The sequence below is a fragment of the Convolutriloba macropyga genome, chromosome 1 (genome assembly GCF_964194025.1).
Source record: "Convolutriloba macropyga chromosome 1, txConMacr16.3, whole genome shotgun sequence".
In the NCBI taxonomy this organism is placed as follows: Eukaryota; Metazoa; Xenacoelomorpha; order Acoela; family Convolutidae; genus Convolutriloba; species Convolutriloba macropyga.
Genome location: NC_134468.1, coordinates 76,422,888 through 76,441,088, shown reverse-complemented (window position 1 = coordinate 76,441,088; position 18,201 = coordinate 76,422,888). Strand labels below are relative to the sequence as shown.

Below are 18,201 nucleotides of genomic sequence, written 5' to 3'. Positions count from 1 at the left end.
TTCGTGGAAACAAATCATTTTTGACCTTCACGAGCATTGCTCTTGGTTTTGCATTAACATGTTTAAAGGCTCCAATTTGACGAAACGCTTCAATTTTGCGGTGATGACAACCGATGTGATAATGGCAGTTTCTTGCTCTTGTACAAATTTAGTTTATTTCTATAGTTTAAACAAATTGATGTAACAAACTTGTGCATGAGATTCTTCGGAACAAGAGATTGCTTTGAATCTCCTGTTCTTCCTTACTTAAAGACCATTTAAAACGTATATCATGTGAAGCTGGTTCTTTTGGAGATCTATGAGCCTTTAGGCACAAGCTAATAGCCTCCATAGATCCAGCTCCTTTTTGAGCCCAACGAGTAGTGCTCTTAGTCTAACTGCAAATTGATTGAAAAAAAAGTATTTGCAGAGCGTCCTGATTGATCTGTGTGCTGCTAGGTTCTATTCGCAGATAGCAAGGTCAATTGAAATTGCATAATTAATAATTCCCCCCTGAGTCATTAAACTCTAACGTGATTGATGGACAGTTTGTGTCAGACAGTGATTAATTTGTTCAGGAAATTTGGCGTGGAAGAGTTTGGCGTGGAAAAATTTGAGCATGCAAGGAACATTCAAGTCTTTCGGGGCTGCTTGCTTTAAATGAGGGAACCAGTTAAGACTAATGCTAACGAAGACGCCAAGGTTTTTTCTTGGTTCGAAGTTTTTAGGTTTCGACCTACAATTTTATAGATTGCATTGCTCGTGCTATGATTGCTAACTGCACATTTGTCAAGATAAAAATCACTCTGTTATCAACTCTCCATTGAAGGATGTCAATTAGTTCATCCTGCAAAACTTATCCGCTGTTTTTAAGAAGATTGATTTTCAAATTGATTTCAAGACATTTGATTGTCATCTGCAAAGCGTAGGACTTCAGGTAGGAAACAAAGAGTAAGTAAATAAAAAATTTATTTTGAAAACTAACGGAGATGAAATAGCCCCATGAGGAACGCCATTGCTAGAAGTATAGGAAGAAAAATCGCAGTTTTTTACATTGACACATTGAGATCTATTTGAGAAGTAACACTCGGGTAGTTTTATAAAAATTCCCCAAATTTCTGTTTGATGATGTTTTGTGAGGAAAAACCCATGATGGACACGATCGAAGGCTTTTTCGAACTCAGTGTAATCTATTTCATTTTTTTCAGCAAAAAGAAAACCGGTCGGTGTTTTTCGACATTGGTCTCATTTCCCTTTTTAAAAGTTGGAATAACACTAGAGATATTATTTTTGAATAGAACGACCTGGTTAAAGATGGCGCATATATTTGGAAAAGAAAGTAGTAGAAGTAGTCTGTTAGTTCTTACAAATTAACTTACTTCAAACCCTTCTGTGATAACCCCTCTGTAATTCATTGTAATGAAAAATTGATTAAAGTAAAAAAAACATGACTTCGTTAGCAGATCTGAGGACAAGAAGTATGTGGATTAGATAAAAAACAGATGAGAAAAAGGTTTCGAAAAAATGCATTGCCGCCTGCGCTTGACCCTTTAAGGGTCATTGTTGATGTAATGCAAATTGATTGAAAAAGAAGTATTTGCAGAGCGTTCTGATTGATCGGTGTGCTGCTAGGTTCTATTCGCAGATAGCAATGTCAATTGAAATTGCATAATTAATAATTTCTGAAGTCATTTCTGAGTCATTAAACTTGTCAATTTCTGAGTCATTAAACTCTAACGTGATTGATGGACAGTTTGTGTCAGACAGTGATTAATTTGTTCAGTAAATTTGGCGTGGAAGAGTTTATCCAGCAAAGAAATAGGCTTTCTGTTTTGTTTTTATCAAACCTTACATCTTTTCAACCATAAAATCTGTTGGTTCAACAGAACAGAATGGTAGGATTAGATTTTGACAAGGTCATTGAGAAGCAAAGAATAATTGCTGCAAATAATGAAAATACGTTGCCAATTTCAGTGGAAAGCGAATAGAGTTTTGTGTTTGATCGGTATTGAGTTTAGAATGGGCTTATGATTGAACTTTAGCTTAAGTATTTTATAGGCGCCTATAAAATTTTGAATATCACTTGCTCATGAAGTGTAGATGAGGTGAAGCATGTTTGAGTTTGTAGAATGATTGTTGACCTTCTGCTCGAGTTGCGAGGTGTACGTGATAACAATGACCAATGAATAGGAAAGTTTTGGAAAACTGTGATTCTTCCAATCATTTCAACTTAAGTTAAAATAATAACAGATAAAAAGTTTCGTCATAGTTAAAAATGTTTAAAAACTCAAGAAGTTCTCTTTGTTCAGAGTCGTTTTTTAGAAAAAGTCTGTTTGTAGATGGAAGATAAATAGAAGTAATAAGTACTTTCGAAGACGTTGGTTTTAGCATATAAGCACAACAAAACCCGTGACAAAAACAGCGCTTTGTTTTAAAATGCTTGATCTTATTAATTAATAACCGATCAATAATTATAATATCTTGAAAATCCTTGTTCAGCTTTGAGGCACAAGCTAACAGTCTTAGTGGAAACAAATTTTTGAGCCTCAAGAGCATTGCTCTTGGTTTTGCATTAACATGTTTAAAGGCTCCAATTTGACGAAACGCTTCAATTTTGCGGTGATGACAACCGAAGTGATAATGGCAGTTTCTTGCTCTTGTACAAATTTAGTTTATTTCTATAGTTTAAACAAATTGATGTAATAAACTTGTGCATGAGATTCTTCGGAACAAGAGATTGTTTTGAATCTCCTGTTCTTCCTTACTTAAAGACCATTCAAAACGTATATCATGTGAAGCTGGTTCTTTTGGAGATCTATGAGCCTTTAGGCACAAGCTAACAGTCTCCATAGATCCAGCTCCTTTTTGAGCCCAACGAGTAGTGCTCTTGGTCTAACTGTAGCCTTGATAAAAGCTGCAAGTCGACGAAACGTTACAGGTTTGCAATGATAATTACCTAATTTATTTACATTTTCAGTTAATTTGGTTTTTCTGTGATCAAAGATATTGTTCTTTTTAGGATTGCCTGATTTTCCTGTAGGAGTCTCGAGTATCCTTGAATTTTTGATTTCACGGTCGCTTCGGTTACTGACATTTATTTTTGCTCAGTTCTCTAGTGCATCTCAGTAGTTGGTCGGGTTGGCAGTTTCTAAGGTTCCAAGATAGTGCGCTTTAAACATGCTGAATGTCGTGTAGTTGATCAGTGATCGTTTCGAAGCTAGTTCAAAGTTACGCTCTGCAACAGCGAGCACTGATCTGTGGCATTGGTATGTTCGGTTTGAGGCCAATCGAGCAAAAGAGCAGTTTCTAGAGATTTCGTGTTAACAGAAGGACTCAAGAGATTTCATGTTAACAGAAGAGTAATCGTAGGAAACAAATTGTACCTTTGCAAGAAATAAAATGTCTTGTAGCTGTAAATAATATGGTGCGGGGAGGATATTTGTTTTTAATAAAGCAGATTTGTAATCAATCTGTCCAAGATCTATCTGCAAGGTATTGACTGCATGCATTTGACAATTTTCATCCCTTCGACGGCAAGATTTTGACCAATTGAGGGGGCAGAGAAAATAGAACAAGGAAGAGAAGCAATATAAAACGAATACAAAAAATTGTGTCCTTAGTTTGTGTTAGCTCCATGCACTGATGAGTGGAAAAACTCAGGCTCAGCGCGAAAGTGATGAAATCTTAGACAATGAGGATGTGTATTGAATGAAAAGAAAATATATATATGAAGAAAAACTATGTTACACAGACATTAAATTGATGTTGAATAAACAGAAAGTCAGATCTAAAAAGTCTGAAAAGTCTAAAAAGTCAGAAAGTCTGATATCAAAGGTTGTCAAAGAGCTTGTTTAACTGAAGTTTGGCTCCCAAAAAAGTAATTGAACATGAAAATGCGGGCATGCACTTCTGTTTTTCCCTAGTTTGTTTTTTCTTTGCACATGGGGAATTCTACAGTAAAATAAGTAAAACTTGAACTGGATCGACGAACGGGTTGGAAGACTTTTAATGGTTGTTCTGAATCCTCAACTATGGCTTAAACTTTCAGTTAAATAAAACACAAAAAATTCACGATTCAAAAGGTTTTGGTTCCTCAAAGTTACCGTAAGTACTATTATGGAATGAGTAAAACGGTACTCACGCAGCACTAAGTAATTGGATATATAGTTTCCCCAGCCTGATTTGTGAACAAGTTTCAATTTCGGTCCAAACAAGTTAAAGTCCATAAAGGTTTTGTCATAAAGTTCACAAATTTTTTTAAAGCAGCGAATGGCTTGAGGATTGGAATTCTTAAGGCTGTTGGAGTCTTGCTTAAGGCTCCCTCCTTAATACAAGATCAAGTTTGGCTCGGCTTTCCATTACTATCTGTAGAGCCTGTTCTTTCAACCCTTTTGTTTTGTGGACCACAACTGAAATGGTTTTGACGTCTTTCCCATTAGATAGCCCATCCAAGGACGCTTAGGTGGCGCAAAATGATGCTTCAATGGGAGCTGTGGTTGAAGAAGGGAGGCTGTTAGTTTGACTCATCTACTTTCGTCATTAGTTGTTTGTTTTTAATAGCCGCACAGCGATAGCTGGGGCTATTATTGGCCTTCTCTTGGTTTTTTTTTTATTTCGTCGTCATGATTTTTGTTACGACCATATGACGTCATAGCCACTTTTTGTTCATTCGTTCATGCAATTTTAACTGAATTGCACGTGTGACGTCATTTTTCGCTCTTAGTGGAGCGAGTTTTTTTGTTCAGGCGTGTGATTAAATTTTTGGTCACACTTGACTTACCTCACTCTCAAAAATGACTTCCTCACTTTGAAATTGACTTTTATTTACTTTAATTCAAAGAGATAAGGTCAAATGGGTGTGTGTCACTCTAAAATGAAGGTTATTTGAGATCAGCTAATAGAGGCAGCAATAACTTTATACAGATTTTTAATCAAAATATAACATATCAGCCTTCAATGAAAAGACGAATTTTTTTGGTCTGTCTTTTTTACTGTTTTCTTAGACTGCCGATCTACGAATCTATTGCGGCTATTTTCTGGCAATCTGCCAGCTATGTTCTAATGTTGTCTGTCTTTTCTTTTACTTTCTCAGCTGATGTTTGTATATGTTAACATTTTATTGATAGATTTAAAAAATACGAAATGCTTTGTGAAGACGTAGTGCTGGGAGGGCCCCGTACCAGCCAATAATCAACCAGTGTTGGGGAGGGCCTATCTTAATTTACCTTTTTCGTTTTAAAAAATTAGATGGTGCATTTACTATATAATTGGGCGCGATACGTTGTATGATCACTCAGCTATAATGGCGGAAACCCGTATTTTAATTGAAATCTCTAACAATTATTGATGGCCACTCAACTAGATACTGATTGAGAAAAACCATTATCTTTGGTTCTTAGAAAGTGTCTGATCAAGGCAGCCCAATTAATGGTTGCTTCGAATTTTCCATGAATCTTTCCTTGGGTTACATTTGTCTTATATTGAAATGGTGCGCAGCCAGGGATTTGGAAAAATTAATTGGAATTGCAATAATTGGCAAATAATTGTTTGCAATTATTGATTGCTGACTCAGATTTAATTGGAATAATTGGTTGGAATGACCCAATTAATTGCACAATAATTGGAGAAATTTGAAACAGCATACTCCCACGTCTGAAACCTGGAACTAGAGAAAAAATTTCCAGACTACAGATTTTTGTCGCAAAGTAATTTGAGATTTTGGTGTGAAATGTTTTTCTTGATGAAGAAAATGAATGTCTGCAAGAGTATAACCATATGCGTACAATTTTGGGTACAGTCATGACTAATATTTAACAAAAAATTGAGAAAACAATTATTGATAGAAAGTAAACTTTAATTGATCAATAATTGCAATTATTGCAATAATTGATTGTTACGTTCTGCCAATTAAATTAATTGATTGTAACTTTTTGCTCTAGCCAATTAATTGCAATTAATTTTTCCAAATCACTGTGCGCAGCTACAAAGAGTTAAGATATCTTGGGTTTTGATGGCAATGGGGCGTAATTTTCTCTAAATATTAACTTTAAGTTTTAGATGTAGGAGTTTCCCTGTTTGTCGATTCTGTCTGGAGTAAAATGTCAGTTTTTAATTGCCGTCGAGGGAAGTCTGAAGCAATTGTTGTAATTGTATGTTTATTTTTATTTGAAATTTTGTAAACATTTTATGCAAAATTTTTGGGCTCTTTTCTGTTATTGCCCCCCCCCCCCCACGTCCATTTGCACCCCCCACTTATACATGTTATAGCATATTGGTTTCATTTCATACAATTACATATACAATTATATACAAACGGCATTTACAATATAATTATGCAGCTAAGTTTTGAAATTAAGACCTATATGGTAATTGAACTTTGCTTATAATGTAAGCAGACAAAGAATAATGCGTGTTTTTAATATTTTTGCGCTTTTCTTTCACAGGAATAGCTTTATGGCACTGATTTTTTGACCATCGCAAACAAAATTTCATCCATTCGTCTACCGGTACCGGCAATTTATTATGACTAAATTAAGGTATCTCTAAGGACCAAAAAGTACATATTTGGGGGGTGCAAATGGACTGGCTATATAAGGCTGGGGGGGGGGGGGCAATAACAGAAAAGAGCCAATTTTTGCTTGACCGTTTTCTTCCTGGAACGTTTTTTCGATTTTAACTCTTGAGTGACTTTTTCACGCTTTTTGTTTTTTGTGTAATTTAGATTGCGCGCAATCGGAAATTAAGTCTGTTGCTAAGCTAAAACGATTATGTGGGATGGCTGTATGTAAGGAAATGTGGAAATTTGTTAATGAAAGTTTTTGCGATCAAAATATCTGCACAGGGCAGCTTCATTGCGACTGCGGAACGTGCAGAGAGAATTGGAAAAAAATTTAATGTGTAATTCTAGGAAATAGTTCTCTCATTGATAACTGAAATCCTCAAAACAAACAAACAAAAGTTGAGGTCCCCAGTGTTTGAACCTTTTCCGCTTGTGCCCCCCAGTACGTTATGCGCCCCCCATTTACACAGCACGTGCAATTACATAATAAATAACCCCCAGAGGCACGTGCTTCAGGGGGTGCAAATAATATGCACCCACTAACCTGGGGGGGGGGGGGGGGGCACAAACGGAAAAGATTCAAAAGAACATAGCTTATGTACAAAACTTAAGAACTGTGGCAGCAAGTAACCACTAAAACCACATTTGAAAACTGCCAATTGAATTGCAAATCAGACATCCCTTATGATCCCCTATATAAACGACCATTCTCTAGATACTCCAGTACTGCCAAATGGAAAGCATTATTTTTGCAGCGCTCGTTCGCATTTAAAGCATTTCTTAAAGTTTGTGTAGACGTAAACTACTTCAACATTCCAACAAATGTTCTTTCAGTTGATTAATGAGTAACTTATGGTAACCTGAAGATTATGAGTGATCTCGACGCTTTGCCTGTTAAACCTCCTGCGAAGCAAAGTGAGGCTTTTCGTAAAGAGCAACTGAAAAAATGGGAGGCATCTGAGACAGCAACAGTGAGCCCAGACATTAAAAGCAAGAGATGGGCTGTTCAATTCCCTCTGGAGCTTCTATTTCTATCTGCTTGTGAAGGTGGTGATGTTGAGTATGCACGGGAGCTTCTTCACATGGGAGTGAACATCAATGCCAAAAATTGTGACGGATTGGCTGCTTTGCATCAGGTTTGTATTTCAAATCAAGTTCCGATGATTATGTAGCCATCTTTGTGCTCTGAACGCTGGTCACATTAATTGAATGAAATTATTGCGCTGTTTAGTTTGACTTTAGATTTTGAGGCATCTTTTTCGTTTGCGCCACTAATACCTCTTCTATTCATTAGATGTGAGCAACAAACTTTCGACAATATTTTCTAACAGTATTTTACTACTTTTTTTAAATAACAAAATTCAGTCAGCTACTAATGTTCTCATTTTTTAGGCCACAGTTAATACTGATGAAGATATGATGCAGTTTTTAATTGAAAATGACGCTGACTTGGACATTTTTGACAATGAAGGTTGGACGCCTCTGCACGCAGCTGCCTCTGTTGGATCCATCACATTTGTTGAGTAAGTTGATTTTTACATGTCATGGCACCATACAGGCTTACGGACTAGGCTGATCAGTTTAAAATAAGTTTTTAAATCTGGAGTGATATTGAAATAGTAAAATCAAAATAATTTTCTTTCTTTATCACAGATCTGGAGTAGTTGATAATGAAAACCTAAACGGTGCATCGACTCCTTTTTTGAAGGAAACCCGCTGAAATTGAAAGACGATGGATAATATCTGCGATACTGGTTGCTCTAAGCTGCAAGTATGCGTAATCAAAATCATTTGCGCTGATAATAAGTGCTGAGTAGTGGCAGTGTGTCAAGATACATCATGACCGTTGTGAAATCTTTTTAGGTTGTTGATTGCGAAAGGTGCTAATCCAGTGGCTGTAAATCACGACGGGGACACTCCGTTTGATCTGGTCAAGTCTGATGGAGATAGTGGCGTGAGAGAATACCTGCAACAGGTCATCGAGGATGCAGGTTAATGAATGCTATTACCGAGAGCCTCTCGTTCTAACCAATTTTTATCAGCACTAAACATCAATTGTCTAGTTAATAAAATTTTTGAAATAAATTATGGCTGTAGCCTGTTGCAGTACATTTTTGTATAGGTTATCGTGAAAGTATTTTATTTAGTATTGGCGAGTGAAAGTTTGTGAATACCAATGAACAATCCCAAATGTGGAGGTAAAGAAATTTGATCTGGTAGTTGTGGATCAAAAGTTTTCACAGCGTTAAAAATTTGGCACGAACTAATTTATGAAATTGATTTGCAAAAAAAAGTTACACATGATTGCACCACCTTGCGCTTGCTGCGAGATTTCGTTTTGACTAAAATTTAGGTATCACCATCATCAACGGCAATATTGATTTAGCCAGTCATTCCGAGTGTGGAAAAGTTGTGGTATCCGAAATGTTCATTGTTCGTCGTCAGCTGTCATTTGTATTGAGTTCTTAATTGTGCAGTTACTTTCAGGAATAGACCTGTTAGAGTGGAAGCAAGCGGAAGAGAATCAGATGAGAGATGATGCTACTAAATGGCTGAAGGAAAGAGACAGAGCTAAGGCCAACCAGAGACACCCTGAAACGGGAGCGACACCGTTGCATGTTGCTGCTTCTAAGAATTTTGTGGATGTGATGAGGTGAGCTTTTTAAGCAAAACGTCTAAATGTCAATTCCTCTCAAAAATTTTAACACAAGACCAAACTACGCAAAACCAAAATTACCAACTACATAATACTCAAGTAAATTGATTCAGCTTGATTTTACGTGCAGCGGTACGATTACTAAGTATTTGTTGGTCGTTCTAGCAGATTTTCATAATCACGATGTTTACTCGGTTAACTGCTCTCAAGCTTTGTATTCTATCATATCAAGCCCCACTGCGCACTGGGGATTGTAGTGGGATAAATACAAAAAATTGTCTTGCGTTTGAATGATTATGCTAAATACACATGTGGATAACTGCATGGAAAAAATTCGCTTGAGCGACTTGACCTTTCAAGTTATTTTTTAAAAACTTGACTTGAGTTTTGTGTGATTTAAGTTGCTCTCTCAATCAGAATTTTAAACACCTTGAACTCAAGGGGCGAAAGTTGCCAACTGAAAGTCAAATGAAAAATTAGGCGAAAGGGTTTCTCGGTCAATCGGATACAGTTAAATGGAGCCCGTAATCGAGAACTAACGCGAAGCTGTGAGCTGAGTGGAGCTATATTGCGGTGTTCTTGGTTTTTTACGACTCGAAGAGGGGTATTGAGATTCTGCAGGTTTTTTTAGACTTGAAATTTGACTTTTGTCTTCGAACATTGACTTGTTTTAGAACGTTGATTTCTGTTTTCGAACAATGGAATTTAAAAGTAGCTTATATTGTAATGTATAGTAATTAAGAACTTATGGTGATATTCAAAGTGAAATGTCATTTCGAGAATTTTCGATCCCATATAAGTCCCGCCCCTCCAACCTATCTAGCCTACCCCTCCACCCAACTAGCCCCCTCACACCTCAACCCACAAACACACACCTACCTCCCACACCCACCCCCAACTACCCCCCCCCCTACACACAGTTTTTGCGCGCGTGATGTCATTTCTCTCCCTCTCTAGCAAAAGTTTTTTGCGTGATTAGATTTTGATCATAAGTGACTTACCTCACTCAATAAAATGACTTTTGCACTTTACAACTTTAAAAGTTTGTATTGAATTAGTTTAAGGTCAAAGGAACTCATGTATAATAAAGGTCCCTAATGAAATGGCTTGACCTTTTGATGAATGAATTTTAACAAGCTTTATTAATTTATCGCTATTTTTTACATAGCTTTTTGACTTTTTCTTAATCTGTATCTGTTTTTATCAATATTATACGGCACGCAAGTCTTCTTTAGCAACTATTCCGGCTATCTGTCAGTTTTGTTTTGTGATTTCAGGATTCTGTTGCGTTCGGGTGCTGATCCGGATGCCATGGACAATGACAAGTGGACACCTTTGCATGCAGCTGCTCATTGGAGTCTGGCGGATGCTGCAAAAGTCTTGACGGAATATGGTGCAAACTTCGGCCTTGAAAACAAAAATGTGAGTCCATTTTATTCATCAGAATTTTATTGATGCGGTCTTTAACTGAATTTAGTGCATGACCTGTTTTTGTTTTCACTAGATCCACTCCAGTTCATTTGCGTGAATGAACAGCTAATTTTGGTTCAAATTTAAAATACTTCCATATTAATATAAATAATGTGAGGGCACCTTATGTTGTGACTAAGATGAAGTTGAAGTTAATTTTAAGTTGCTACACGACTTTGAGAATTATTATACAATTTTTTTCTGATTCGCGAAACCTAAAAACCAAGCTGTTAGTGAAATGATATAGAAGCGGGATCTTTTTGCTAGCTCGACAAAGTTGAGTGCGTCAGCGATATTCTACTTTTTCACATCCTTATGTTACAACTAATTTTGGATCAACTGTTTAACATCAAAACTTTCTAGTGGAATAATGCGTTAATTTGTTAACAGGGGCATACTGCAAAAGACCTGGCAGAGAATGACATGTTGACTATATTGCAACAGTTGGAGCAGCAACAGCAAGATGTGAGTAGGAATTAAATTGTCAGGATCGAGAGGAGTAAGATCAAAATTGCCGTGAACTATGCTGTGTAATCTCAACTTCGAGAACGTTTTGCATCTCATTTTCATTAGCTAAGGTTACTGCTGATAATTTTGATGCAAAGAAATTTCATCGTTTGAGAATGATTCGAAATTCAGACAGTGACTCAGACAAAGTTTGGGATCTATATTTTCTCAAAAATTGATCCAAATTTCGTTATGAATATCGGCTGTTTCTTTGTCTAGTAGAATGATTTTTGTCGTGACTTTAAAGATTTTTTAAATCCCGCTCCAGCGTTTCTGTCTAATGATAAATGAAAACCGAAATGAGAAAACATGCTCCGGTATTTGTTATGTACATTTATGTGAGGATGATACATAGCATGTGGAATTTTGAGCTGAATATCCTATGTTATTCTTTCTGATTTTCAGCTAATCGAAGCTCGCAAGTGCAATTCTGATGAGATCGAAGATAGCCTCAGCCGACCAATCAACCCCAATCCGACTAGAAGGTAGCGCAAATTTATTAATCGCGTTGTGAATTCAAATCCTTGTTACACTAGCCTATGCAATCATAAGTTAAGTGCTGCCCAAAGTGGTGAATTTTTTTATTTCCATTTTTTGCGCAGTGCATATTTACTATCACGATCTCTGTGACTGGCTGAGCACTGATCATTAACTGCTTCATAGAATCCGCAAGCCGATTATGCCATGCTGACCATTTCCCTCGAGATTATCAAAAATTTTTATGGAAAATGTGGATTCTGTATGGCCCGCGATGCCGTTCAGTTTTTAATGATACGATGCGTGCTGCTTTCAGATTGAATTGATCTTTTTTGTCGTGCCTGTTTCCATGCTGGGTCTAGTTCGTTGTTAATTGCTCTCGAACGAAGTTTGACGCAATTATTGTAAACATATGTCTTTTATGCACAATTTTTATTTGACCGTTTTTGCACTTTTGTACTAGCCCATTCTTGACTTCTCAAGTGACTTTCTCACGCTTGTCTTCATTTTTGAGTGATCTCAATTGCTCTCATTCCAGAGTAAAGTTTGTTGCGAGAATAAAAGGGCTTGCAGCATAGGAAATCACAGGTCTGGTAGCCGAGTGGTTAACGCTTCTGTTGAGTACTCGGAGGTTCACATACGTCACTGGTTGGATGTTTTTGCACCCATAAAAAATTATTTAGACTCAGATTTAATTTTCCCCGTCTGTTGTTCGGGAGCCATTTGTCCGACGTTAATCGATTTATGTTTAATCAATGAAAATTCTTTGAATTGTAGGTCAGGACTTGTCCTGCTATATGTTTATTTCGCCGTTAAGAGTTTTCTTATGACAATATGACGCCACAATCAATAAATCTGCTTTCTGTTTGTTCGTTCATGCAATTTCGACTAATTTGCGCGTGTGACGTCATTTTTCAATCTAATTGGAGTGAATTTTTTGTTAATTCGAGTGACAAAGTTTTTGGTCACACCTCACTTAACCTCTCTCAAACATGAATTCCGCTCTCTCGAATTGACTTTTTTTCTGTTAAATGCAAAGAGAGGAGGTCAATGGAGCATGTGTCACTCTAAAGTTTATTTAAGAGCTGCAATTGGGTCAAATTGTTTTTGGGTCAAATTGTCGACCGAAATTGAAGAGAAGAGAGCGTGGTCTATAAGAAAATAGGTGTAGAGGAAAAATAGGTTTTGAAAAATAGGTTTAAAAAATCGAGTTTAAAAAATAGGGGTAAATAAGTTTCCGCTTAGCGAGAAATTTTATTTAAAACTCAGATAGTTTTTTTGTTTTAGCTCAATAATCCCTACCGAAATTGTTTCAGTAGGCTGCATGAAAAAGTTTCATGACTTTTTTTAGAAGACCTAGATGCTTTTTCGACTACAATGCTGAGTTTGACGCGTTTTTATAATCAATTTTTGGCAAATTTTGTGCGTTATGCTTTTTTATGGTTTTTTTGATATTTGCTGTATGTGGATCAAAGCCTACTCTGGAGCATTAAACGAAAGGAAAGCTTTTTGCACCGGAATTGGTAATTTCTCTTGAAGGAGCTTTGTTGAGAGAGCTAAGACAATGTTTTTTTTTATAGCTGCGAAGCTGTAAGCTGAGCGTAGCTATATTGCGGTGCTCTTGGTTTTTTTTTGTTTCGTCGTCTGACGCTTCATTTTCGTTTTACATTTGTTCTAGAACATTCTGTCTCGTCACTGCTTAAATGGCTTTTTCGCGCTTGATTTCGCGCTTTCTGCGTGACCTAAATTGCTGTTCCTAAAACAAAGTTGATTGTAAGAAAACAGATTGTATGGTCCGACAGCCAAGTGGTTAAGGCGACTGGCTGTTAATCCGGAGATCGCCGGTTCGAGACGCGACAGTGAAACTTTTTTTGCACCCAAAAACAACCTTTGAAATAAACTTGTAAGTTTTATAGGCGGCGGCGATAACTATTATCAACTCACTTCTGTATCTTTTTCAATCTGTATTTTACGGCACGCAACTCTATTTCGCAGCTATTCCGGCAATCTGCCGACTATGTTACTCTGATTTAAATCTGGAGAAATAATGAATTTGTCTTTGTTCTTCCTTTTTTCCAGTTAACATTTTCTTGCTCTAGATTAAGTTAACATCATCTTTTGCTTTGGTTAGCATTATCATGCGTTGCACACCTGTGTGAGCTCAAAACTAAAGATTGCGAATTTTACATTTTTTCTATTTTTTATTGATTAATCTTCGATGCGAGAATGGATTGAAGTTAGTACCGTAAACCGGCTTTAGGTTATGAAATTTGACTTATCTGTAGGGTTCTACAGCCGATGCTTGACTAAGATCATTTTCAAAGTTTACTTTAACTACTATGGAATGTTTCTTTGGGAAGTTTGGTCGTTTTATATTTCGGTATGTGATGAAAGGGTTGCCGTGATGAACTCATTGTGTATACTGTCTGTGATCTGTGTTTTTGTAAAAGCGGTTGTAATCAGGTAATGTGGTATTTTTCCTACTTCAATTTGTTTCCGGATTTCATCCTGCTTTGGTTTTTAAAGATCTGTGCACACTTTTTTGGTCAGTGATAAGTGAAATCAAATCGTCGGTCTGTTTTTTTATGCAGAAGTACTTGAAAGAGCTAAAAGGGAATAACGCTAAGCGTGAATTGTAGAGCGTGAAAGAGAGAAAATAGTGTTTGAATCAATGCTCATTTTTAACATCTGTTTTCACGAATGCTTTTGAAATGATATGTATTTTAATATTTTTGGAGTTTCAGTCGGATTTGTATTTCCGTTTGTTGTCATGTCACCTAGTCTTAGTAATGACAGTTCCTAATGGCAGCTAGATATAATTTTGCTCATCCTTTTATTGATTTAAATTTTTCTTTCCATGGCACTTTTTTGTAATATTTGAAATTTTTTGACTTTCTCGTTCTTATTTTTTTTATTGTGCTGTCATTTAGTCATTTTTAATTGCTCTCAAACGAAGTTTGTAGCAATTATATTAGTCCTGTCGGTCTTTTTTTATGCGTTTTTTCGCTTGACCGATTTTTCGTCTGACGCTTTTGACTTTTCGTCCTCAAAAACGGGATAAATAGGTAGCGCCCAGCGGGCATTAAGTGCTCTTAGAGCCTTTCAGCTCTGTTTCAGCTCAAACTGTTTGGGAGACTTAATACTTATGTTGTGAAGGGCTGTTCTTAGAGGTTGACGACACCCCCACTGTTGACCCCCCCCCCCCCTATTGCCCCCACCCCCCCCCACGGCGCTGTTGCCCTCAGCCCACTGTTGCACGCCCCCCTCGCCATCAGATCCCCGGTGTACACCCCCCCCCCCCGCCCCCGCGCCTGCCGTGGCTACTGACGAACAACCGATCGCTAAAAACACGGAATTTTATACTAATTTTCACAAATTTTTTCAAGTTTTTTAAAAATTTTTGTCATTTTTTGCGTTTTTTTCAGCCCTAGGTGTCAAGAAACCTCCTCAAGCGTTTTATATTACGTTACTGCATAGTTTCTAGTGGTAGTGGAATGGTTTCAACATTTTAACATCCCGAATTTTAGCCTTTTTTTTTGACAAAACGTGCAAATTTTTTCGAAATTTATATTTTATTATCCACTTCTTTCCGGAAGCAGGGGCCAGAAAACGTCCTTAGAGATTTGATAATAAGTTAAGTTATCAAACAATTTTATTTGCAATGGAATAGCTTTCAGTTTTTTAATATGACATTTTTTATCATTTTTTTTTGATAAATTTTGCTATTTTTTCAGGTTTTTGTTGGTTTTTAGGTTTCTCCAGCCTCAAGACTCGAGAAACCTCCTCTAGGGTTCAAAAATAGTTACTGTATAACTTCTATATGTAATGAAATGTGTTTCCAGATTTCAGCACCACGTATTTCAGCATTTTTTTTACAAAACTTGCAAATTTTTGAATTTATTGTCAGTTTATTATCGCTATTGTCAGTTTATTTGCCATTATTGTCATTTATTCAGGTTTTTAGCCTAACAAAAATTTTCCGTTAGGGTTTGATAATGAGTTACTGAAAAATGTATGTTGGTCATGGATAAGTTGATACTTTTATCACAAATTTTAGCAGTTTTTTTTTTCAACTTCTAATTTTCAAGTTTTTTGAAATTTTTTGTCATTTTCTTGGTTTCTCCAACCTCAACAGCCACATAAATACAAAACCTCCTCTAGAGTTTGAGCATAGGTTACTGCATAGCTTCTAGATGTAGTGGATGGGTTTTCAAGATTTTAAGATCAGCAATTTTTTAAATTATTTTCAATTTTTTCAATTTTTTTGAATCATGTTTTTCCGGCACCAGGATCCTAGAGACCTGCTCCAAAGCTTCATGAACAGCTGTCGGATAGTTACTAGATTCATGGAATTGTTATCAATATTTTAATGACTCCAGCTTTAGCACTTTTTTGATAAAATATAATTTTTTAAATTTTCCAAAAATTATTATCATGTTCCAAGTTTATGGATGTTTTTGAGCCATTAAAACTAATTAAAGCTTGAAATAGTGAGTTTGGATAGTCTCTTAAAACAACGGAATGGTTTTGAAGATTTTAATGTGTTGAATTTTGGCAAGATTTTGTTAAAATTTGCAATTGTTTTCAAAATTTTTGAGTGTTTTTGTCCTTTTCTCAGTTTAACTATCATTACTGGCCAGCGATTTTTTTCTAGTCTTGCAGATGGGTTACTTGACATAACTCAGGAGAGAAAAAATAATTTTGAACATTTTCACTGCAAAATCTGGAAGTTTTTTTATTTAAATTTTGCAATATTTGCGATTGTTTTAAATATCAGTTTTCTATTTGATTTGTTTACTAACAAAGCTAGAAAACCAAAAGTTTAAGAGTCGAGTCAAGCTAGCGCTAGCTTCAATAAAACTTGGCTAGCTACTGACAAAGCCAACCGCTCGCCGGTCGTTTGAGAGCAATTCGCCCGACGTTAGTCGGTTATGTTATTGATTTGTTTATGTGGCTATATATATGAATCTATTCGTTTAATGTCTTCGATTAATATTTCATTTTTTAACGGATTTGACATTTTTTAGTTTAGTGTTTTATATTCAAATCTAACGGTTTTAGCGACCTTGGCATTGTTTGTTTACCAAGTCTATCAATAATTTTCTGCCGTTTACATCGAGTCTTTTGTTGCTTTTTGATTGGTCTTAGTAAATAGGGCTCTAATCAACTTTCTGTCTGGGAAAAATTGAATATTTTTAATGGTTTAATTTTCTAGTTAATTGTTAATTTTAATACTTGATTCCCTTCAGTTAATATATGTTTTCTAACGATGGATTGTCTTGTTCGCATTGTCTTGAGTTGCGTTCTTCATTTTGGTGTAGCCTGTATAACGTTCCGTACCCTGTGTAGCCTGTGAATCGTTATCTAACATTTTGTTATTAGGTCTAAATTTCATATTGATTGTTTTTGACTTTTTAGATTTTTGTTTTTTCTATATGCATTTTATATATTTTGTGGACTATCAACGCCTTTCTTCCATTGAACTTGATAGTCCAGTCTGCACCTGGTAGTTTAGGATTTTTAATTGATCTCAAACGAAGTTTGTAGCACATATATTAGTCCTGCGTTTTTATGCGATTTGTTGACCCTTTTTACTTTTTCCTCGAAAACGGGATTAACAGATAGCGCCCAGAGGGCGTTAATGCTCATAGAGCCCTTCAGCTCGCTACTCCAAGTATGCGATTCACAGAAACTGTTTTGAAGACTCATACTTATGGTGTAAAAGGCGGTTATTAGAGGCTGACCCCTACACTGCCCTCCCACATCAGCCCCCTTACTGAGCCCCCTATTCCACACCCCTGCACAGCATTCAGGTCGCAAGGGCCCCGTGCAGCCAGAGACCCCCCTCCCCCCACTGTTGCCCCCCCCCATTGGCACCCCCGGATGCACCCCCGCTGCGTTTACCTCACGCCCCTTCGATTAAGCTAAAGCTAGCCTCACTAGAGGGTATCTAGCTATTGACAATGTTAAACGCTCACCGGCCGTTTGAGAGCAAATTGCGCGACGTTAGTAAGTTATGTTCTTATATTTTGTCGTTCCTGTTTTTTTTGTAGCATGCATTGGATCACGCGCCAAGTTTCCAAAGGTAGACATTCTTATTGTCTAGTACGCTTCTGCAGCTGTAATTTTTTTACTCTTTTGGTATGAGTTTTTGGGTCACTTGTGTTTTAAACCGTACATGTCCTGCCTCACACAAAATGACTTTTGCACTCACTTATTACAACGAAACTGGAATGTAAACTATAATTGAGATTGAATCGTGGCCAAGCGAACTATATTATTATAAAAATCTTAACTTGAAGGACATTTGTGCTAGAAATTTGATTTGAAAATTGGGATAGAATTTGGAGTCAGTTTTTTTCGACAGCACGCTTTTTACGTAATCGGTCACCGGTGATGTTAGTTGCCGCTATGTTACTTTTTTCGAAGCAAAACCGAATAGCCGGGCTAGTATATCAGAAATCCGTTCAATCTCCAGTAGATCTGCATCACTAGTAGGTGGTACAAACCTAATAACTTCAGATTTTATTGCTACCGATTAATCGTTTCCTTT

At 36.6% G+C, this 18,201-nt stretch overlaps 1 protein-coding gene across 3 annotated transcripts in view; it reads left to right on the top strand.

Annotated features, from left to right (window-relative positions):
* Positions 1 to 7,376: 7,376 nt before the first annotated feature.
* Positions 7,377 to 18,201, top strand: part of LOC142342794 (uncharacterized) — a 69,850-nt gene continuing 59,025 nt past the window's right edge. For all 3 annotated transcript variants that reach the window (XM_075394380.1, XM_075394388.1, XM_075394372.1), the window contains exons 1-7: positions 7,377 to 7,674; positions 7,931 to 8,061; positions 8,402 to 8,529; positions 9,026 to 9,191; positions 10,472 to 10,616; positions 11,055 to 11,129; positions 11,577 to 11,656. In XM_075394380.1, the coding sequence (XP_075250495.1) occupies positions 7,408 to 7,674; positions 7,931 to 8,061; positions 8,402 to 8,529; positions 9,026 to 9,191; positions 10,472 to 10,616; positions 11,055 to 11,129; positions 11,577 to 11,656 (992 nt within the window). In that variant the 5' untranslated portion in view covers positions 7,377 to 7,407. The remainder of the gene's footprint in view (positions 7,675 to 7,930; positions 8,062 to 8,401; positions 8,530 to 9,025; positions 9,192 to 10,471; positions 10,617 to 11,054; positions 11,130 to 11,576; positions 11,657 to 18,201) is intronic.